The following is a 21,974-nucleotide window of genomic DNA, read 5'->3' as shown; positions in this document are numbered from 1 at the left end:
TTTGTTTCCTGCACTGGAATGAGCTTTGCCGAAAATTATTCATATTTCCCGCCTTGTTTTCCCGCCTTATTTCCTCGCCTGATTTTCCCGCCTTATTTACCCGCCTTAATTCCCGCCGTGTTTTCCCGCCTTATTTTCCCGCGTAAACCCGCCGCCGCCCATCGGGCAGAGGGACGCGTCGGATTGGCGGACGCCCTTCTCGATGCCGCGGGCGAAAGCGGCGAGCGGCGGCCGAACAAAGGGAGAAAAAAAATTGTGGACAAAAACAAAGCGAGATAAAATAGTGGCCGCGGGGGTTTTGACCCGGCGGCTCATAACGGGCCGGATCGGTTCGGCAGCGCTGTTTGATTGGCTGGGCCGGCCGGGCAGGGCCCTTGTCTGCGGGCCGAGCCATCGGCAGCCAACAGGCGGATCTGGATCTGGATCGAGGACACTCAGAAAAACTAAAGGAAACCCGGCGGAGCGTTATTGTTAGGTTAGGTTCACTTCTTGTTCTGGCGAAGTATCGCAGGTGTAGCAAGTGATTCAGAGAGCATTGGAATTTAGGACAAAATGAGTTCACACTGTAAACTCCTTGGTGAAACACCTAAAACGAAACAGCAGTTCCCTGTTTTGGCGGTGGCGTTTCCTTCCCCAGCGTTTAAACGCGGCTCGTCTTGTCCTCTCCGGGTTTTGGCGGGACGGACTCGGCCGCCGCCACCGCCCTCTTGCACAAGTGGCGCGCCTCCTTTCTGACACACTGCCCTCCATGTAATGTGTTCCGCAGAATGTGGACGCGGGCGGAGCGCAGCCACAAGGCGGTGCGCGCGGCGGCAGTAAATTCGGCCGCGGCAGCGGGAGTCGAACCCGCGCCACTCGGAAGTTAGTGCACATTATTGCGTCGTATTCTTTTCTTTTAAATTTTGCGTGACTGTTCAATAGTTAAAAAATCTGATTGTTTTTGTTTTAAGTGTTCAAAAAATACCGCATTTCTTTCAAAGTTTTTAATTATCTGTTTCCCCCTCCTTTTCCTTTTTTTTTCTCCGACTCTTCCTCCAGATTTTCACCCCTTCGTATTCGCACTCCCCCTCCCCTCTCCCCGCGGTGGCCGACGTGACCCGCATCTCGTCCTCCCGCCGTCCTTGACGGCACTCGCTGTAGTTACAGATCATCGTCCACCTGAATAACCGGGATAAAGAAGGAACCTTCTCGGCTCCCCATCCCCCTCCCCCCTCCCCCCGGTCCCTTCCGCGCAGCGTTACATAAAGGGCCCACTCGGCCACTCCGGCACAGGTGCAGCGTGCAGCAGTACGTCGTAGGGGGCCCGCGGCCCGGTCCCGCCGTGGTCCCGCCGTGGTCCCGCCGTGGGCGTGGCGGCGTGGCGGCGGAGCAGCGAGGCAGCGAGGTAGATGGCGCCGGACGGATAGTGCACGCCGAGCGAGGCGCCAACAGCCCGCTTTGCTTTTCTTTACCCCTCCCCCTCCCCCTCCCCCGAATCGCCGCCCTCACGACGGACATGACCACCTCCCTCACCTTTGGGTCCGGTCTCGCCCCGACCGACCCGTCGCCTGCACTGCAGCACTGATATTCCGCGCGGGAGGTCTCTCTCTCTCTCTCACTTGCACTTGCGTGGCGTCCCGCACGGGTGCGAGAGAGAGACGGCGCGGCGCGCGGCCAGTCAAGTGTGGTGGAACGCCTCAAAGGTCAGGGAGTCCCCCGGCACGGCCGGCACGGCCTGCACGGCCTGCACGCCGCGTGCAGCGCGGACCAAGACTTCCGCGTGGGAGGGCCGCCCGGGCCGCGCGGCAAAACAAAGCAACAACTGGACCAACTGGACCCGAACCCACGGGACGGGGTCAAAGACAACTGGTCCGAAACTACTGGACCAGATGTTTCCTTCTGTCCTGAACACGGCTTTGCTTTGCCGGGCCTGAAGGAGGCGTTGGTGAACACCGAGAGGCACTCCAAGAAGGGCAGTGCGTGCGGAGGGTGGACCTCCGTCTCTGTCTCTCTCGCCTTATCGCCAGGCTTCGTCAAGCGGTGGTGGCTGCGGCGTCCGAGGCGAACCTAACCCTCTGCCAAGGCTCTACGTTTGCCATCGGTTTTCCGAAGGGGTCTACGTTTTCCAGCCCGCCGCCACCAATTTTCGTGCTGTCTCACTAAAACGCATTGTAAGCACAATCCACGCTGACACACTAGTAGCTACACTGCAGGCGTGCGCCCGTATTTTATCCCTCCAAGTAAGTATGCAAAACAAATTGAAAACGGATCGTTTTGGCGCGTGTAGCAGGTTCGAAGAGTTTCGCGGCGGCGGCCTCGGTGTTGGCTGGTGGCGGTCCCCTCGTAAACTTGGCGCGGAATGCGTGGAGAGTGCCGAGAGCGCGGTCGGCGGGCACCGCAAAGTGCCGAGCGACGGGCACGGTCCGGACAGTAGTAGTGCTTTCGTCGCTCCGTCTCCGGCGCCCTCATCCGGCGCCCCGCGCGGGTGGGAGAGAGACAGAGCGACGAGGCACTGTTCGGGGACCTGCCTGCCGCCGCTTGGTAGGAAGTGGTGTGGTGTTGTGGGTGTCCCGGGCAGTCGCCTCCACCGCGCTCGCCACCGGACTCCAGTCGCAGGTAGGATTGTGTGTCACCGTAGCCGCGAGCGCACGGACGTCGATTATCTGAGCGAGGGGACCGGGTTCAAATCCACTGACGTAATTTTTTTTGCTGTGCCTGTTGCTTTTAGAATTTACAGAAGTCTTCTCCAAACAAGTCGCAACGTCCGAAAAACATCAGTGAACTTGATCGTCCTTCTCTTCCTCCAGTGCCTGAATAAACTATGCAGTGTACCGTACATTGTTTGTAGAGCGGTGTGGATGGCTTGTCCGCCACAAGCGGACGAGTGCTCCGGGCGTCAAGTGTGCCGACGACTTATTCCCTGCCTCTGGATGACTGGCGCTTCCCCGTGCCGCGGCGTGGCGTGGCGTGGCGTGGCGTGGCGCGGCGTAGCACCCCATTGTCCGTCGCCACAATGTCCCCCCCCCCTTCCCCCGGGGGTCATCGAGTAGCGTGGCTCGCGCCATTCACGGCGCGACGCCGAGTTTGAACAGCGTGATCGGTGGGCGTCATCCCGCGGCAACAGGTGCACTGTAAACCAAAGGGCGAAAGTAGTAGCCAAACAGTGATGGCCCGGACGGGGATCGAACCCGCGGCCGCACACCCAGCCCGCGAGACGGAACCCGACCTTGAGGATGAACAAGGAAGGAAGGCCTTTTCGTGGCCGAGCGGACCGCCACCGCGGCCAAAAGCACATTAGGATTGTTAGGTAACGGAATAATGGGGCTAGTGGGGCGACGGGGCGGGGCGGGGCGGGGCAGTGAACCCTGACGGTACTTCCAAGGACGCGGCACGCGCCGCCTCCAGCGGGGGGAGTGAACTTACACTGTGAGGCCCCCTGGGCCCCCTGGGCCCTCTGGGCCCCCTCCCCCGCCACGGTCATACTCCAGCAAGGACGGCAAGCACTCCTTCAAGGATGGCTTTACTTTACTGCGTCCCGCCAGGCGCCCCGCCCCGCCCCCCCCGCCCCGCCCCCCCCGCCCCGCCCCGCCCCGCCCCGCCACGCCAAGGACGCGGTCACAGGTGCAGCGTGCAGCGGCGTCGACAAATTGTGACTCGACAGGAGAACGTGCTTCTAGTAACCGGTCTTTCGCACGGTTTGGCTTATTTGCTTGCAGGGTCCTGGACGGACGCTTTAAAATTCGAATTTCCTGTCATATTTTTCCTCTTTTTGACTCTTTTTATGTCACACTTATAAGTCGTGTGCTCTGATTATTCTGTTTATTTTTACAGTGAAGATGGTTTCCGAACCTGTAGTATCTCAATTGCGTAAATTTCCGCGAAAAATGATAAAAACAGTGTTGGCTGTGTGTGTGTGTGTGTGTGTGTGTGTGTGTGTGTGTACATGCGTCTTTTCATCTGTGCGTCCGACTGTGCGTCCTATTTGCCCTTTCCCTCTTGTCATTTTTCACAACTTCCCCCCGAGAGGAAGTGTCGACGCGTTGCAGATGACGTGCCGCGCCAGCAGCGCCAGCAGCGCCAGCAAGCCCATTCGCTCTGTCTCCCTCGCACTCGCGGGGCGCCGCGGCCGTGCGAGAGAGACAGAGCGACGCCGGACCGGGGCGGCCAGACCGGGGCGCCGCGCCGCAGCCGAAAGGTCCAAGAGGTCAGCGTATGTAACACGTACGGCACTTAGCCGGTCCAGTTCGCAGTGCACCTTCCACTCATTTGCCTCCCCTCCCTCCCCTCTCACTCCCCCCCTCCCCTCCCCTCCTGCTCAATGCGTTCCGCCGCACGAGCCATCGGCCCTCCCCGGCGTTCAAGTCTCCAGAGCGCACGGAGAGCAGCGCGGCCGGCAAAGAGGCGTGTGCGATAGGTGGAGTGTGCACTTAGACGAAACCCTGGATCCGAATTGTGTCAGTGTCTGGTGCAGGTGCGTCTGTCTGCTCTGTTGGCCTCGCACTGCCACTGTGATCAGCTCCCAATCCAGCGTGCCTACGTGATGCCTGTGTGGGCCAAAGGATGGCCACAGGATGGCGACCGGTGCACTGTCGGCCACGTGTGGGTCTCGTGATGACTCTTCGGCCACCCTCCGTGTCACCAGAGTCACCAGCCAGTGGGCCATCCCCCGAGCGTCCTGCCCCTGTCCTTGCCACCCCGACGGCCGGACAGGGAAAGTGCTCGTGCGGCGAGAGAGAGAGAGAGAGAGAGAGAGAGAGAGAGAGAGAGAGAGGGGGGGGGGGGGAGGGAGGGAGGGAGAGGGAGGGGAGGCGTGGCGATCCTGCGATCCGCTCCCCGCCGGCCGGTCTCGCGGCGGGGCGGGGCGGGGGGGGCGGGGCGGGGTGGGGCGGGGCGCGGCGCGGCGGGGGAGGGGCGTCCCGGGGTGGCGTGCCTTTATAAGAGCGGCGCGCGGCCGGCGCAGCGTGCAGAGGCGAGAAGTCAGACTCCAGCCCCAGTCCGTCCAGCGAGGAGCGCGGGAGAGCCATGAGGACCTGCAGGAGCCTTGTGGTTAGTAGAGTGCTAGTGCAACAGTGCGACCCGTGGACCCCCAGTGCAGTGCAGTGGACTATACACACGCCAGGACCGCCACCCGGTGCCGTGGATTAACCTGTGGCGTGGCCGAGCGTGTGTGTGTGTGCGTGTGAGTGTGTGAGTGTGTGCGTTCGGGGTCTCGAACCCTTCTTCGTCGTGTTCGATTCGCGCGTCGCATTTCTGGATAAACTCGCCTCGCCGTGCTTCACTCTCAACATATTTTACGATCAAATTTTTGTAGTGTCATGCATTTTTGTCATTCTTTCTATAAATAAAAGGGTAAAAAGGGTAAAACCCTCGCCAAAATTGTGTTTGACCAAAAAAAAAATTATATTTTCTAAACATTTTTATTTTATTCGACAACTTAAAAAATTGTCATTATGGAAATATTGATTCATGATAAACCTTCACCCTTATCAAAAAATCAAATTTCTTTCAAAAGTTACAAAGCGTCATCTTCTTCAAAGGATTTTTATTGTTTCGAATTTTCCCGCCATAACTCGGCTCGAGACAGCCAATTCGGCGGGGGCCCATGCGGGCCTTGAGCAAGCGCAGCCAGTGAAATTGAGAGTGCAGCCCGCCGGGTCACGATCCGGAAACGATCCAAACGGCGCGTTGCGCTGCGTCCCGATCCAGATGGGATCACTTTAGCCAACTTAGCGCATCCCGGTTTCATCACCGGGAGCGCCGAGCCGCCCGCGCTCGACTTTGCAAAATCCCTTTCGGGCCGTCGGCTTCGCCTCGGCTTCGCCCTAAGCCCCCCGGCGGTGACGGCCCGGCGGTCCGCTGGCTCCTCCAAGCTTCCGTCGCTCCGTCTCTCTCGCACCCCTACGAGTCCGTCCGCGCCGTGTTCCTGGCCGTCGCACAGTGGGCCAGAAGACCAGTGGAGGAGGCCAAAACTCCAGACGCGCTTCGAGCTCCAGAGTCGCTAAGCAGGACTCGAACCGAACGTGTGACCCCACCAATGGATTGCTCTCCGTACGAGGAATCCATTGGTGGGGTCACACGTTCGATTCGAGTCCTATTTAGCGACTCTGGAGCTCAAAGCGCGTCTAGAGTTTTGGCCGCCTCCACCGGTCTTCTGGCCCACTGTGCGTCGGTACAAAAAGCCCGCGGTGGCTCGGTGTCCGTCCGCCGGCGTGCGACAGAGACGGACGGTGTTTCCTTTTCTTTCGCCGTCCGGAAGACGACCTCCTCGGAACAGTGTGGTGGCGGTGGCGCTGGCGGGCGTATATCATTTTGCAACGGCGCCGCGACTGCTCTGCCTCGGTTTTGCAAGCGCGGCGGCCACTGCGTGCTGGCCGGCCGGCCTGCCTGTCCGCCTGACTGATTCCCCGTGCTCTGTCTGCCGGCTGTTAGCGTTTACGGCGACCCGCCGCGCCGCGCGGGGAAAAGCGCCTCCGTCTCTCTCGCACCCACGCGGCGCCGCGCAGGCCCGTCGGGGCCCGTAGGGGTGCGAGAGAGACGGCGGGCACAGTGGCGTAATTGTGGTGGAGCTCATTGGCGCTTTCCTTCTTTTCCGCGGCGAGGCGTCCAGCCGCACAGAACCGCGTACGTCCCGCGGGCCGACGCTCTGTCTCTCTCGCACCCTTGCGGACCGCCCCGCGAGTGCGAGAGAGACAGAGCGAGGGGCTGGCGGATACGCGCTTGTCGGCGAGTGCGGCAGTGGGAACGACCGCCGTGGGAGCGTCGCGTAGCGTCGCGCTGTCTCTCTCGCGCCCCGGCGGGGCATCGCGCGAGTGCGAGAGAGACGGCGTGTGGAGATGCCGCGGCGATTTGCGAGCCGTTTGGCTGTTAAAGCGCGAGCGGGGCTGGGCGCGTCGCGGCGCCTAGTCCGTGGCAGTCCCACGGCGTCATGATGGAGCTGCTTCATTCTAATTCGAGGCTGCATCCTGCATCGTTTGACTCGGAGCGCCGGGCAGGCCGAGCAGGGCGTCGAGCACTTGCAGTGCCGCCGCTCTCTCCGTGCCGCTGGCTGCGCCGGGCGCCGCGGGACAGGGCGACGGGGGTCACGGGGTCGCGGTGGGCCGTCCGGCCGGGCCTGCCGCGGCACTGCTGGGACAGGAAGACGCGGGGCCAAAGAGCACGCCTAGCCTCGCGCCCAGCCTCGCGCCCAGCCTCGCGCCCCGCCTGATGGGCATCTCATTTCCGCGCAGGATGCCTGCCGCGAGGCTAGCTCCGCGAGGCTAGCTCCACGTCCGCGATCAGGCGATCGGGATTGCAGGACATGCAACCGACACTACTTTCATCTTGCGCGCACACCGCAATGTCGCGCCGCGTGTGTGACACGTCGCGTACGTGCGGGTACGCCGCCAGCCCCTCCCCCCAGCGCCCCCAGCGCTCGCTCTGTCTCTGTCGCACCCCGAAGGGGGACAGGGCGACTCGTCCTGCAGGCTCGTGCCTTCGTCGCTCGGTCCCTCTCGCACCACTACGGGATGGGACTTCCCGTGAGTGCAACCCAAATTGTCCGCAAGGCAGGTTTGAATGTGGCTCTGGCTCGGTGCGTAAATCACCGGCTAAAAGCCGTGTCCAGTGTAGGGCCCCTCCTCCGGCCGGGGATGACAGGGAAGCAAAGCCAGTGCAAGTGCAGCCAGCGAAGCAAGCGAAGCAAGCGAAGCCAGCCGGGTTCCACGCGATTTCACTCCAAGCCGTGCGACAGCCCGTCGGGCCGCGGTGCGCCGCGCACCGCCACGGCACGCGCACGCGCACGCGGCCAACACGCAACGATGCTGTGTGTGTGTGTGTGTGTGTGTGTGTGTGTGTGTGTGCGTGCGTGCGTGCGGCCGGGCGTGCAGTGTTGCCGGTCGACCCGGCCATGCTGATGAGCAAGCCCACCTTCTTCTTCCCCTTGGCTCCGCACCGCTCCGCATCCTGCTCCATCCGCATCGCACCGACTCGCATCGCACTTCTCGCCTCCTTCATTTTCGTCACGAACTTTTGTAGCCAGTCACTCTGCTTCTCGTTCTGCCGTGCTCGTGTCGCTTTCGTTCGATTTAACTTGAGCATGGCGGCGTGTATCCATTCTTCAGCTGCCTCCTCTTTCGCCTAAAGACAAAAAAACAACAACGAGTTTTGCTTGATTTTTGCTTGATATTTTTTTCTGTCCGTTCTTCACTTTTTATAATATTTCGTTCTCGCTCTCTTTTATTCTCTCTCTATCCATCCCTTTCCTCTCCGTTTGCTTCGCTTCCTGCACTGTAATTGATTGCGTCTTGAGCTCATGTCGGCTTGCTAATTGCGCGTCGCGACACGGCCAATCAGACACGCCGGCCGCTTCGCACCCCCCTCCCCCCCCCCTCTTTCAACCTACCGCCGCGGTGGCACGTTTGGTTGGCGTCCGGATTGATTTATGGTCCCTCGAATTGGCGGTGTGTCGTCGCGTGAGGTGCGATAGACTCTTCGCGCGCGCGGCGGACACACCGCCTGACACTCCTCCCCCCCCCTCCTTTCTTTTTCCATCCGCAATTTACGCCTGTCAGCCACCGCAAACTCAGCCGTGCTTTATTTCCGCTTTGTTTCGTTTATTTATTTGCCATTTTTTGTCGCACTTGGGCACGAGCCGCGTGCCGTGCGGAGGGACGGCCTAGGGACGGCAGCCTCTGAACCCGGGATGCACTTCCTTGATGCGATACACGTGGTGTCCTGCAGCCTTATGTAAGCCACCCGCACGGGGGGAAAAGGGGGGGGGGGTCTGCCCGCACATTAGCTAAAAGGAACCGCCCCTTTTTTCGCCCGCCTTGCGTTAGACTGGACCATGACCGCACACGGTGCGCTTGCACAAGAACAACGAAAAAATAAACAAAAACACGTGTTTTTCTGTTGTTGATGTTGTGGTTGGGTCCACCACTTGGTTTAAATTCAAAGTTTGATCAAAAACATTTATCGAGTTAGATTTGGCTGAAATTCAACGCCACGATTCATTGTCGGTTTCTCCCTTTCGTTACGTCCGCCGCCGCTGCATTCCAATTTGCATCTGTTTTTAAAACGATGTTGAAAAACCAGTGCACCTGCGCCTCGTCGGCGAGCAGACTCATTCCGAGAGTCGTTTTCGCGTCGCTCTGTCTCGCTCGCACTCATGGGGCGTCCCGTAGAGGTGCGAGAGAGACAGAGAGGAAGAGAGAAGCAGCCTGCAGGGAAATGAGAGTGCGCTTTCATTGAAGCGAGCGCCACAATGCGTTCTCACGAGACTGATGCTCGCATGGAGGCGCACGCCGCGCACGCCGCGCATCCCAGCGGCGGGAAAATTTGAATTTGCGCGCCGACGAGCGCAGTGCAGGGCAATCAAACGTTTCATTGTGGGATGGAAAATTTTTTCATGTAAACCTCTGGGGATATAACAATGTCATAGGGTAACTAAAAATTCAAATTTCAACGTTGAATTTAAGTTATTTTGTCCATTGTTTTTCATCTCTAGACGTTTACGTCTGACAGTGTCGCGAAAAAACTGCTATACCTGCCTTCTAGTCAGATGAAGCTCTCCGTAATCAATTCTAAAACGTCATTTTTTTAAAATTATTTTTCTTTGTCGCTCTGTTTTTTCTCGCCCCTGCGGGACGGCCCACGAGTGGCGCGGTGCTGCGCGGTGCGACAGAGACAGAGAGACAGAGAGACGGTCCGCGGGGAGCCCTCTGCGCGGAAGCACACGCGAGACGCACCGGGACGGTGCACCGAACCGGTCCGCGATTCCTCAATCGATTCTCTCGGCTCGAAAAGGCAGCGGCGTCTGTCTGTCTGTCTGTCCGTCCGTCCGCTTGTCGCTCGCCGCGCCAAAGATGGACGCCCCAGGCAGTGGGGCACCGTCCTGCACCGTCCCGCGCGGAGAACGAGGAAGGCGGCAACAAAATCGCGAGAAATTGTGTTTGTATCGTTGGTTACTTCGTTACCACGCGCGCGGGCTGCCGGCTGGCGCTGCCGGCCACTGGAGTGGGTCAGTAGGAAGCAGCGGTCAGGTGTCTCCCCCACCCCACCGCCTTCTCCGGGCGCCGGTGTGTGTGTGTGAGTGTGTGTGTCCGCTCAGGCGCGACGCCAGCCAGTGCGGTAAGAGTGTAGGTGGCTGTACGGGCAGCGAGCGTGCGTCCATGGACTCGTCTGCCTCGGCGGGGAAAGGGATTACCTGGATTGTCGTCACTTCATCGTCCGGCTGACTCGAGATATCGAACTCGTTCCTCTCGCGCCGAGGTGGAAGCGCGGGAAAAAGTGCCTTGATCTGACATTGTGCAGGCTGTGCAGTCAATGCAGTGCAGGAAGAACTCACGGGAAAATGATAATTGACCAGCAATACAGCCTTGATTCAATTGTGGGTCAAAAGCACTCTTTCTGGTCCACTCTTTTAATTTTGGGAGTGTTCTTCATCCGGTGACCCGGCTGTCCGGAGAAGACGCCTCAGTGTCCGCTCCATTCTCACTTTCCACCGGCCAAGCACACCACGCTGGCGCCACCGGGCGCCTCCGTCGGTTACGCCGTTGTTGTGGTTACGCGTGTTGCCGCTGCCGTTGTGCGGAGGCGCGCGCCTCAGCGTGTGTGTGAGTGAGTGTGTGTGTTGTCCGATACCACCAATGAAATTCCCACACCCGCCAACCGGTTCCAGCGAGTCAGCCGGCGGCGCGGGCGCGGCGGCGGTCTGGTTCGGTCAAAGCAATCCTTCCCTTCTTTCGTGTAGCGCCACTCGCAGTGAGCTGCCGTTGCTGCTGTTGTGCCGATACGTAATTTCCCGAACCGGTCGTTGCTGCCCGCCGCGCTGCCCGCCGGTATCGGTATACATTTCCGCGTCACCGCGGCAGGTGCGCTATGGGATGTAGAAAGCAGTGGGGCGGCGAGGCGGAGCGGAACCGCCATGGCGCGCCAGGGGGAGGGATTTCAAATTCGCGCGCGTTCGTATCGCTCCGTCTCTCTCGCACACTCACGGCGCGCCCCGCGAGTGCGAGTGAGACAGAGCGACGCCGCGCGCTAAGTGGACTCGACCCCCGCGCGGAAAGGACCCTAACTGCGCGGCATTCCCGCCGCAGTTGGCGTCCTCTTCTCTTCCGGGGACAGACCTGTCGAGGTGGTCGTGCGTGTCGGACTGCACGGACCGTCGGGGCGCGCGGTGAACCTAAGTGGTCGCCTACACTGCGCACTTGTAACACGCTCGCACTATTTGCCGCGCTGACGTGGCGCCTGAAAGGAAAGTAGTGTCTCTGGGTCGGCGGCATGACTTCCCTCGTGATTTGCGCCGATTTGACGCCGGCTACACCGTAAAGAACTTCTCTTTCGGCTGCGCTGCGAACGCCGTGGGGTTCCACGATGTGCTGTCCCGCCGAGCAGGCGTGCGTCCGGGACGGCCTACCCGCCAGGCGCCATGCCGAGGAGCCTTCCGTCGCTCTGTCTCTGTCGCACTCGCAGGGCGTCCCGTAAGGGTGCGAGAGAGACAGAGCGACTCTTCGTGCTGACGGCGCCCGGTGCCGCTGCCACCATCTCCGAGTCTATCTCCGCCTCAAAATCGGCCTTGTTTTTCCTCATTTTCCCGCCAAAGCCGTCGGCGCTCGCGGTGCAGTGGCGCGATAAAAATTGGGTCGCCATTGTAGGAGTTGCGCAGGGCCTGCAGGGCCAGCAGCAGGTCAGGCGGCTGAGCCGACGCCTCGCGCCGCGTGCTCGCGCTTCCGTGGGAAAATCCGGACAAGGTGACAAAATTGTTCCCGACCTAGGACAACAACTGTGGCAACGACGCCGACGGCACGCCGACGGGAAGCCGGCGCCGCGCTGCCGTGCCGCAAGCCACGCCGGCGGCACAATGGTAGGCGCACTGCTCGGAGCACGTGTCGCAAAGTGTGTTTTGTGTTCAACTGCAGCAAACGCCGGACAGCGTTGCCCCAATGCCTTTTAACGGTGTCGGACCTCGTCGTTGTTGTTGTTGTTGTCCGTGGCGAAAGTCTCGGATGGACAAGCGGCAATAATAATTCCGGGTGCACGCCGCGACGCCGCGCGGTCGTCGCTGACACGGCGCCGCCGCCGAAAATTCCAGCCCACGCTTCTGTCTGGCGGTGCGGCGGTGCGGCCCGTCAGCCCGGCATGGGCGGACGCGGCGCCGGAACGACGGAAAAAGGAATCCCTGCGTCACGAACTGATCTGCTCGGTGGCCGACGGCTACGTTCCATCGACTGCTCGTGACGGCGTGTGTCTGTGTGTGAGTGTATTTGGCTTGTGTGTGTGTATGTGGCGTGTGGCTGATCGGGTACCCGCGTGCGCACTCCTTGAAGTAGCAGCGCGAGGGGCTCACACACACGCACCGTGGCGCACGCACCGACGCACACAGACACCGAGGGGCAGAGTCATGTCACGCTGGAGTAGCACCGCCGTCGCGGTGCGTTGTGGCGTCGTGTGCTGTTTGCACACACACAGACACACACACACACACGCGCGCGCACGCTCGGTGGACGCGAGCTGCCTACCCATTGAGGGTCCCGCCTGTCCTGGTGCGGCCGTGTGGCCCAGCGCCGTCCCGATGGTGGCGGTGGGCAAGGAGGTGGCCCCAGTTGGTATCATTGCGCCAGACACGCCCCCCCCCCCCTGCCGGACGAGACGTGAGCTCTCAGGAAGTACGGCCGCCCCGCGCGCCCGCTTGCTGCGGCTGGGAAACTTATGGGAACCTCCTTACACGAGGCTCCCATAGTGTAACCTGCCCTCCGGGGCCTCCAGGGCGTCCAGAGCGTCCGCGGCCTGCACGGCCAGCACGTGGTGCAACAAGACAAACACGTCATTATCACGAGCGGAAGCGGCAAGGGTTGGTGCGCCGCCCACGCCGTGGCCGCCACGGCGCGCCAACGCCGGGCCGGACTGTTTACCTTGTTGGCCGCGGCTCGCCGTGTTCCCAGTGGGCAGCCCAGCAGCCCGAACCCTCTAGCGGCCCTCGGCGCGCTGTCGCTCTGGCGGCCCTGCCGTGAGTGCGGGCGAGACAGAGCGACGGCCCGGGGCTCCCGGCTGGTTGCCTTCCAGACCCAGGCCGTCGCGGTCTCGACGGCGTGGAGTACGCGCGCGGCTTTGACGACGACGCGTTCAGTATTCTTCTCTTACCGATGTCGCTGCTCTCCGTGCGGCCGTTTGTACTTACGTGGCAGAGCGCCAGCGCACTGTCACCGCGCGGCACTGTCTGTCTCTCTCGCACCTGTACGGGACGCCCCGCGAGTGCGAGAGAGACAGAGCGACGTCGGCCCGCGGCGCCGCGATGGCCCCGCGGATGAGACTCGTTCGTTAGGCACGGCCGTGAGTGCGAGAGAGACAGAGCGATGGTCCGCGCCGGCCGGCCCCTGAGTGCGAGAGAGACGGAGCGAGCATGCCTGCATCGGACTTTCTCCTTGCCCGGCCGTGATTAAAGCCTTGTTTGTTCCCTGTACAGGTAAGCGTCGCGACGCGGAGACGCGGACGGGACGGACAGACGACAACGAAGCGACGACGCCACGGACCGACAAGCCTGGCTGTGCCTGGCTGTGCCTGGCCGGGCCGACGAACGACGCGGACCGCGACACCGCGACGCAAGAGTGACGAAGAGGGAGGAGAGGAGTAGAGGGTAACAGGGGTAGCGAGAGAGAAAGAGAGAGAGACGACGCAACCAGGTAACAATTTCTTCCTCGCCGAACGAGCCCCGGCCTCCCTCTTCCGAGCCTTCCGAGCCTTCTGAGCCGCACGCTGCCTGTTTTGGTTGCACTGCACTGTAGAGACTGTACACTGTAGACGCCATTGTCTGGACGCGCGAGGCGCCTGACGGAACTGTGGGAAGTGAAATCATCACTCGGATCCGATAAGGGATTGGCCACTTGTTCCCGACGGGAATTTCTTCTCTTTTTTTTCGGTGTGTCTGTGTGTGTGTGTGTTTTGTGAATAAGTGTGTGTGTTGGCAAACATGATTTTCGCGAGGGTATGAATGCGGCCTGCGCGCGTGCGTCGCCTTCCTTCGGTTCCGTACGTTCCGTACCATTCGGCCCAAGTCCCGTTTCGCGTGAATGATGCCTATCGAGTAGGGAAGGAAAGGGCCTTGTTGAGCACGGAACCGGCGTGTCTGTGTGTGTGCGTGCACGTGTGTGTGTGTCTGGGTGTGTCTGTGTGTGATTTACCGGAGGGGGTTCAAATAAGGAGTCGTAGAGAGTGAGCCTGCACTGTACTAACCTCGTTTGTTCTGCTGTTGCTTACAGGTTGCCCTCGTGGCATTACTGCAAGTTGCTCTAGTAGTGAGTAAGGCGCTGGACCCGCAAGAACAGTAAGTATCATTAAAAGACTTTTATTGTTTGATCTTTACACTTTTTTAATTTGACTTTTCTGTTTTGAAAATAAACAAATTGAGTTAACTGGGGTTGTGTTTGCTTCGCAGCTTAACACCACCCGCACCAGACGCCCCCATCTCCGGCCAGCCCGCAGAGCCCTCGGCCGCAGCGACGGGCGTGGCCGTGGCCGAGCGGCGCATCGACCCGTCCGGAGGTGGAGGCGGCTACGACGACCACCACGACCACCACGAGGAGCACCACGACGACCACCACGACCACCACGAGCACAAGGGCTACTGGAAGAAGAAGCTCATCTGGAAGCCCGACTGGGTCAAGGTCTGGAAGCCGGCCCAGAAGCAGATCTGGAAGCAGGGCTGGAAGAAGGTCTGGAAGCCCATCTGGGTGCCGACCAAGAAGGCCGCCTGGCAGGACATCCAGATCCCCAAGTGGAAGAAGATCTGGAAGCCCATCTGGGTGCCCATCAAGGTCCCCGCCTGGAAGGAAATTCAGGTGCCCGCCTGGAAGAAGATCTGGAAGCCCATCTGGGTGCCCATCAAGGTCCCTGCCTGGAAGGAAATCCAAGTGCCTGCCTGGAAGAAATACTGGAAGCCCATCTGGGTGCCCATTAAGGTTCCCGCCTGGAAAGAAATCCAAGTCCCTGACTGGAAGAAGATTTGGGTTCCTGAATTAGTCAAGCAATGGGTTCCCGGACCTAAGCACCTCGGCAAGGACCACCACGGCTGGGAGTACAAGGCTCATGACATCTGGAGGAAAAAGGTCGTCTGGAAGGCACACTGGAAGAAGATCTGGAGAACCGAGAAGAAGCAAATCTGGGTCGAGAGCAAGAAACTGGAATGGAAGGAAGAGTGGAAGCAGATCTGGGTGCCAAGCAAGAAACAGATCTGGGTAGAGAGCAAGAAATTGGCCTGGAAGGAAGACTGGAAACAAATCTGGGTACCTAGCAAGAAGCAGATCTGGGTGGAGAGCAAGAAACTGGCCTGGAAGGAAGCATGGAAACAGATCTGGGTGCCGAGCAAGAAGCAGATCTGGGTTGACGACAAGAAGCTGGAGTGGAAGGAAGACTGGAAAGAAATCCAAGTCCCCGCCTGGAAGAAGATCTGGGTGCCCGCCTGGAAGAAGATCTGGAAGCCCGTCTGGATCTCCGAATGGTTCCCCATCCCCGAGCATAAGCCGCACCACGACTGGGACCGCAAGGACAACGGCCAGCAGCAGCTGCAGCAGCAACCTCAGCCTTTACAACAACTGCAGCCACAGCCGCAGTGGGACCGGTCATGGCAGCAGCTGCAGCAGCACCAGCAGCAGCAGTTCGGGGAGCAGCAGCGGTGGCGGCGGCAGGACAACGCGCCCACCCCACTGGTAGCCTTCCCCCAGCAGGCCGCGCAGCCCGCCCAGGCCGCCCAGGCCGCCCAGGCCGTGCAACAGCCCACCGAGTACCTGCAGCCGCCCGCGGCCTAGCGACCTAACCTAACCTGCTCAACCAGACGCGAAGGTCTTCGGTCTCTCAGCGCCGTTGTCAAGGCACCCCAGAGGCCCCAGACCTTGGCGCCACCAGGTCTCTTAGTCGGCGAGGAGAAGAGAGCGGAAAAAAGTCATTTTTTGTATTGTTGTTGTTGTTGATTGTTCCACGTAGGTCTATATGATGAATTGAAAGTTACCAAACCAGCATTGATATGATGTCGAGGTGTTTCGTACCAAATTCTTAGAGTAACAAAATGCTTTTGTGCCGACCTGTTAACCTGAAACCTGTGACTGTCTTCGTGTGTGTGAGTCAGAATGTGTGCGTGTGTGTGTGTTTTATTGTACATATTGTTATGTTTGAAAACACAACCTTGTTATGTTTGTTCCTTTTATAATTAAATGTGTTTTGTACAAACGGCTTCTCTGCGTTAGTTATCCTGATGCCCCTTATCCACATAAGAAAACAAAGCTGAATAATTCGCAAAAATTAAAGAATTCTAAAATTTAATGGCAGCTTCAAAAAGCTGCTATAATGTTAAACCTTAATTCGTTTTTAAAATATCAGGCACGTGAGTTTTACAAGCAGCTCATTTAAAATAAAATAGGAAAATAACTCTACAGCGTTTGCATGAGACCCGACCCAAAAGTCAAAATTACGTAAAATCACCGCGGGTCAAAAAGAAGGGGGAGGGGGAAAATGCCCCCCACCTGCCCTCCGCGGTTATGTGATTAAACTGATGTCGAAACGTGGTCGAGTGGGCAGCGGGTTGTCTTCCACAACGAGGGCAACATTTTCTTGCGACGATTTGAACCTCCCCACACACACACACAGACGTTGCGCAAGAGCAGGAAACGGGTTGGGAAATTGGCCCAGCGTGGCCCAGCGTGGCCCAGCCCTCCGCGGCCACGCCACTGTAGCCGAGACTGTAGCCTAGTCGGCCGAGACGAGTCCGTTGCCTCGGCGCCTCGCCGCGCAGCAGCCACAGCCGTGGTGCGAGGCGATGCAGTGACGCAGCGCGCCCGCGCCCGTTGGGTGGCCCACCTCCCGGCGGAGCCACCGTCGCTCTGTCTCTCTCGCACCCACGAAGCAGCCCGGCGACCCGGAGGGGTGCGAGAGAGACAGAGCGTCGCGGACGGAGCGTCGAAAGCACTGTTTGGCGGTCGGGTTCATTTTTAATCCCTCCTTCTGTTTCGGCCGCGCGGTTTTTGGGGGAAAAAGATAAGAAAGACGATTACGGAGCTTGGCGCAGTCCCCGCGAAACCATTCATTCTAACGCTGCTGCTTTTCTGCACACACGTGGACGGCATAGACGTCCTCACGTTCCTGGGAAGCATGATTTTCCGCTCCCGACGCCTCCGACGCGCACTCCGAGGAACCGAACCCGACCGAACCCTTTGCGACAACAGCGAGACTCTGCGGCTCCTCTGCGTCCCTCTCACTCACACCTCCGAGCCATCCACAAGCAGCAGCGACAACATTTCGCGGGAATGTTTGTCCCGAAAAGTGGGCGCGCACGCAGTAAGCCATTTTTCTGTCCGCCGCGCCGCGCCCCTTTCCAGGCACCGCCGCCTTATCTGCGCAATTAACTAACGCCTCGCAGTGCAGTGGGCATTCCTCTCAGGCGAGTCGAACGAACGCGGAAAAAGCGCGAGCCACTCATTTGCACGCCATCGGCGATATTGGTCGGTGATAAGGCCTCGTTCGCTGAAGATGGCGACGCGGTGGCCCGGATTGCCGATAAGAGGCTGACCTGTGAATCACGGAATGGTTCACCTTTATTTAAAGAAATTATGATACTAATTTGTGGACAACACTATGAGATGAAGGTTCAATTTTCGAATGAGACAAAACTGCATCAATCCCCATTAAGACCTTGTTTCGTAGGGAAGGTTCTTCCTGCGTGACGTGCGTGAACGCGTAAACCAAAATCGGGCTCCACGTGGTTCGATCTATTTTCTCCTCCCCGTCCGAAAATCGAACTCGTTTTTCACAGTGCACCATATCCACGTTGAAGTCGCGCCAGTCAGGGAACTGCACTACAAAAACAGATTTGGGGATGACTGCGCGAAGCGTGCTGCTATTTTGGTGGCCAATGGCTGTCCGCTGGCTGCCACACCCACCCGAAAACACGAGGGAAGGACCGAAGGACTGACCCAGGACGTTGTCCGGTCTCCCCGTCGCGGCCCTCAATCGGTCGACAGTCGCCCTCCGCGCTGGTCAGTGACTCCACCCCGTCTGCCTGCTTGACCTTCGCCAAGTGCGTGTCCGCCTCGAGTGCGAGAGAGACGGACAGAGACGCAGGGCGCTCGGCCCGCGGGTGCGAGCGAGAGGGAAGACCGCACTATCACGGCGGGCAGGGCACGCGCCTGCTAATCCCACACCCTTATCTCGCGGTGCCGCGGTGCCGCGGAGACGCGCTGCGACCGGGAAGTCCCTATTTAAACGCGGGCTGGAGGCGAGGCAGCAAAGTGCAGCGCACGCCCGCCAACATGAAGCTCGTCCTCGTCCTGCTCCTCGCCGCCGGCACCGCCTCGGTGAGACGGTTGACCCGCACAGCGTCTTGCCGCCACCTCTGTCTCTCTCGCGCACCTACACGGGACGCTCCGTGGATGTGAGAGAGACAGAGCTGTCACGGTGCGCTCTGTCCTCCAGGCGTCGCGGCCCCTGCTGCCGGTGCAGCCTCTGGCGCCCGTCAACCCCAGCCACACCTTCGAGGAGTGGGAGCGGATCATGGAGGACGCCCAGGAAGCGCTGCCGGAAGTGTGCGAGGGGTGCCAGAAGGGGACGGAGCCGCAGCCTGGTAGGTGCAGCAGGTGGGCCCATGTTTCACACTGTCCCACGCCATTTTTAAATTGTTAAAAAATGTTGCTGCAGACGTGGCTGGCGTGCTGGCTGCCGGCGTGGAGCCCGCCCTGGGCCGTCTGGGCACCCTAGGCGGCCTGCGTGTCATCGGGGGCTCCCAGGCCGTGGCGGGCCAGTTCCCCTGGCAGGCGCAGGTCAACATGGACAACAGCTACTTCTGCGGGGGGTCCATCATCAGCAGCCAGTTCATCCTGAGCGCCGGCCACTGCGCCTCCGGGTTCAGCCTCTTCCGCATCGTGCTGGGGTCCCTGTTCACGGCGGACATGAGCGAGTCCAACAGGCTGACCTACGTCACCAGGGAGGCCTACGTGCACGAGAAGTTCGACCTGGCCGCCATCCTAAACGACATCTCCGTCTTCAAACTGCCCGCGGACGGCATCACGACTTGGACGCGTAGGTGTTGCACAGTGCTCTCGTCGCTCTGTCTCTCTCGCACTGGCGGGGCACTCCGTGGGGGTGCGAGAGAGACAGAGCGACGGAGTACATCCCTCTCCCTCTTCTCGCAGCGTACGTCCGGCCCGTGCTGCTGCCATCCTTCAGCCAGGCCAGGGAGACCTTCCTGGGCCAGACCGTGACGCTCAGCGGCTACGGCCGCTACGGCACCAGCAGCGTGTGTGAGTATGCACTTTCGTCCTGTCTCTCTCGCTCTCAAGGGGAGTTCTGATCGGTGTGCGAGAGAGACAGAGCGATGAGAGCGCCTGCCGGCGCGTCGGATGGGTGGCCTAGCTCCGCGGCGCTCCGAGGCCGCTCGGCACCTTCACGTCAGCCGAAGCAGCGGCGCCACCCAGGACCACTTACAGTGCCTCTTCCTTGAGGCTGTGAAATCTGATTCCACAATCGGCTGTCTGTAACTGTAACTTCCGTGTGATTGGCATGCAGCGCCGTCCATCAGCCCCGTCCTGCGCTGGGTCAACCTGAACGTCATCACCAACGCCGAGTGCGCCAAGACCTACGGCTCCGTCGTCAAGTCCACGGTCCTCTGCACGGCCGGCGGCACCCGCGTCGGGCCCACGGGCTCGTGCAACGTCAGTACCCACACTAATTGTCCGTGTTGTTGTTGGTGCACTGTAACTGACGGCCGCCTCTGCGACAGGGCGACTCCGGCGGCCCGCTCACCGTCAGCATCAACGGCGCCGCCGTGGAGGTGGGCATCGTGTCGTTCGGCAGCAGCCGCGGCTGCAACCTGGGCTACCCGTCGGCCTTCACGCGCGTCACCTCCTACCTGGAGTGGATCAGCGACAAGACCGGCATCTCCATCCGGAAGTAGAGCAAACGGCAGTGCACGGATCTTTGTTGATATTTTTACACCTTTTTTTACATTGAGTGATGATGATTGTGATTTGTTATTTTAATGATTTTTGTAGAAATACACGGATTTTTATTCCTGTCAGTCTGAGTTGTTCTTCGGCCGTGGCGCGGCCCGTGTCCCTCCAACAGGTGGATTACGTGGATAGGCTGGCCGGGCTGGCCAGGCGGGCTTAGCGAGATAAAAGGATACTAGCTAATCGCGTCACCAGCGATCCACGCGAATGCGAAGGCACGAGCGGGCCTCGTCGCGCTGTCTCTCTCGCTCTCGTGGGGTGGTCGTCGCGGGGGCGCGAGGGAGGCGGAGCTCCGGCAGACACAGTGTGAAGTGACCGCGCAATTATTTAGGGGGCCGGGGTCGGGGTGGGGGGGTCGGTGGGGGCGTCGGTGGGGGCGTCGGTGGGGGCGGGGGTAGTGGGCGCGGGGTGGGGGCGGGGGTAGTGGGGGCGGGGGTGGGAGGGCGCGTAGGGACGACCAGGCCCGTTTTCTCCGCGATCCACTCGACGTATGACGTCACCCTGGTGTAGGCGCTGGGGTAGCCCCAATTGCAGCCCAGGTCCGAGCCGAACGAGAACACGCCGATCTGCGTGAAGACGCCGTTGGCGTCGGTCACGAACAGAGGGTCGCCCGCGTCGGTCTAGAGAAAATCAAAAAGAAACGCGTTGGAATTTATTAGTAAAAAGCGCTTCCACTTCACCGTAAGAAAAAATTGGCACGGACGGCTTGTTGGAGACTCACCCCGCACGCGCCGACAGTGCCCTCGCCGTCGGCGCAGATGACGGAGTCCGTCACGTGGTGGCCGAGGAAGCGCTTGCAGCGCTTGTTGGACATGACGGGCTGCGACACGTACATCAGGTTGTACGCCGGGAAGCCGTCTGCAACGCCAAAGCTAGCGGTCAGAACCACCCTCTCGTCCGAAAACGATTACAGTCGGAGATTAGTCCCTTGGCCTTACACTGTGTGGTGCCCCAGCCGCTGACGGTGGCGGACTGCCCCTCGTAGGTCTCTGCGTAGTCAGTGGACAGCTGGATGGGTTGGATGGCAGCTGTGAGACAACAATGTCACAGTTCAAAAGCGTTCTCGTTTTTCCAGAGCTGCTGCGCTGCGCGGGGACGGTTTAAACTTGCCGTTGTACTTGACGGGCACCAGGAGCTGGAGCAGGCCGATGTCGTTCTCGATGGTGTCCTCGCTGTAGTCCTCGGGCACGATGCTCTTGTACGTGCAGGCGATGTGGATGGTGCCCGAGGTCCACATGAGGCTGTTGTCGCCCAGGATCACGGTGTAGGACTCGTACCTGGAACGGCACGGTCATTCATAGATGTGCCGGTGGCTCTCTGTCGCAGAGTCCAGCACACTGATTCCTAGAGTCGTCTTCGTCGCTCTGTCTCTGTCGCACCCACGTGGGCGCCGTGAAGGTGCGAGAGAGAGGCTCGACTCACCCGCTGGCACACTGCGCCGCCGTCAGGATGAACGAGTCGGTGATGAGAGAGCCCCCGCACGCGAACGTGCTGTCCATGGAGATGCTGGCCATGAAGGGGAACTGGTTGTCGTCGGCGTACTGGCCGTGGATGATGCGCAGCCCTCCGTTCACCACCCTCTGCTTCGCCAGCGCCACGCCGGACTGCGAGTCAAAAGGACAACGTCATCTACACTGGGAGACAGGGTTGCCGAGGACGCCGTCGACGGGGAAGCCAACCTGCTGCCGCGGGGCAGCCACGGCGGCCGACACCAGGACCGCGACGACCAGGAGGAGCACCTTCATGTTGGCGCGGCGCGGGCGAACTGTCTTCCAACATGGCGGCGGCGTCCTTATAGACTACCGGCTTATCGAACCGTGACGTTAAATAGCAGCGGATTTCGGTAAGCCGCTGGCGCCGGCTAGCGCGCCGCGGGGCCGCGGCGAGAGCCTTGCCACGACCCTGCCGGCGCGGCGGGAGGCAGGCCGCCCTGGAGGTAGGCAGCCCAACGTGCGCGCCTCGCGGAACCGCCGTCACCTGCGGTTCAATCCTCACTGTTGTTATTGCTCCTCGGATTGCTTCTTCGTC

At 60.3% G+C, this 21,974-nt stretch overlaps 3 protein-coding genes across 3 annotated transcripts; 2 read left to right on the top strand and 1 right to left on the bottom strand.

Annotated features, from left to right (window-relative positions):
* Positions 1 to 4,933: 4,933 nt before the first annotated feature.
* Positions 4,934 to 16,179, top strand: LOC117640066. The gene is made up of 3 exons (XM_034376293.1): positions 4,934 to 5,025; positions 14,214 to 14,278; positions 14,390 to 16,179. The coding sequence occupies exons 1-3, from the start codon at positions 5,002 to 5,004 to the stop codon at positions 15,756 to 15,758; spliced, it is 1,458 nt and encodes a 485-aa protein (XP_034232184.1). The 5' UTR covers positions 4,934 to 5,001; the 3' UTR covers positions 15,759 to 16,179.
* Positions 16,180 to 18,198: 2,019 nt separating this feature from the next.
* LOC117640068 (brachyurin-like) lies at positions 18,199 to 20,014 on the top strand. Its single transcript, XM_034376295.1, has 6 exons — positions 18,199 to 18,296; positions 18,415 to 18,562; positions 18,637 to 19,017; positions 19,131 to 19,238; positions 19,504 to 19,649; positions 19,718 to 20,014. Exons 1-6 carry the CDS (start codon positions 18,252 to 18,254, stop codon positions 19,889 to 19,891), a joined length of 1,002 nt encoding a protein of 333 aa, XP_034232186.1. The 5' UTR covers positions 18,199 to 18,251; the 3' UTR covers positions 19,892 to 20,014.
* LOC117640069 (brachyurin-like) lies at positions 19,958 to 21,785 on the bottom strand. Its single transcript, XM_034376296.1, has 6 exons — positions 21,626 to 21,785; positions 21,369 to 21,550; positions 21,057 to 21,223; positions 20,885 to 20,974; positions 20,668 to 20,804; positions 19,958 to 20,566 (listed from the first exon to the last, which is right to left on the bottom strand). The coding sequence occupies exons 1-6, from the start codon at positions 21,689 to 21,691 to the stop codon at positions 20,270 to 20,272; spliced, it is 939 nt and encodes a 312-aa protein (XP_034232187.1). The 5' UTR covers positions 21,692 to 21,785; the 3' UTR covers positions 19,958 to 20,269.
* Between the last annotated feature and the right edge of the window lie 189 nt (positions 21,786 to 21,974).

The sequence above is a fragment of the Thrips palmi genome, unplaced genomic scaffold (genome assembly GCF_012932325.1).
Source record: "Thrips palmi isolate BJ-2018 unplaced genomic scaffold, TpBJ-2018v1 HiC_scaffold_12, whole genome shotgun sequence".
NCBI lineage: Eukaryota > Metazoa > Arthropoda > Insecta > Thysanoptera > Thripidae > Thrips > Thrips palmi.
The sequence above is the reverse complement of the archived record's forward strand: the minus strand, read 5'-3'. Positions and strand labels throughout refer to the sequence as shown.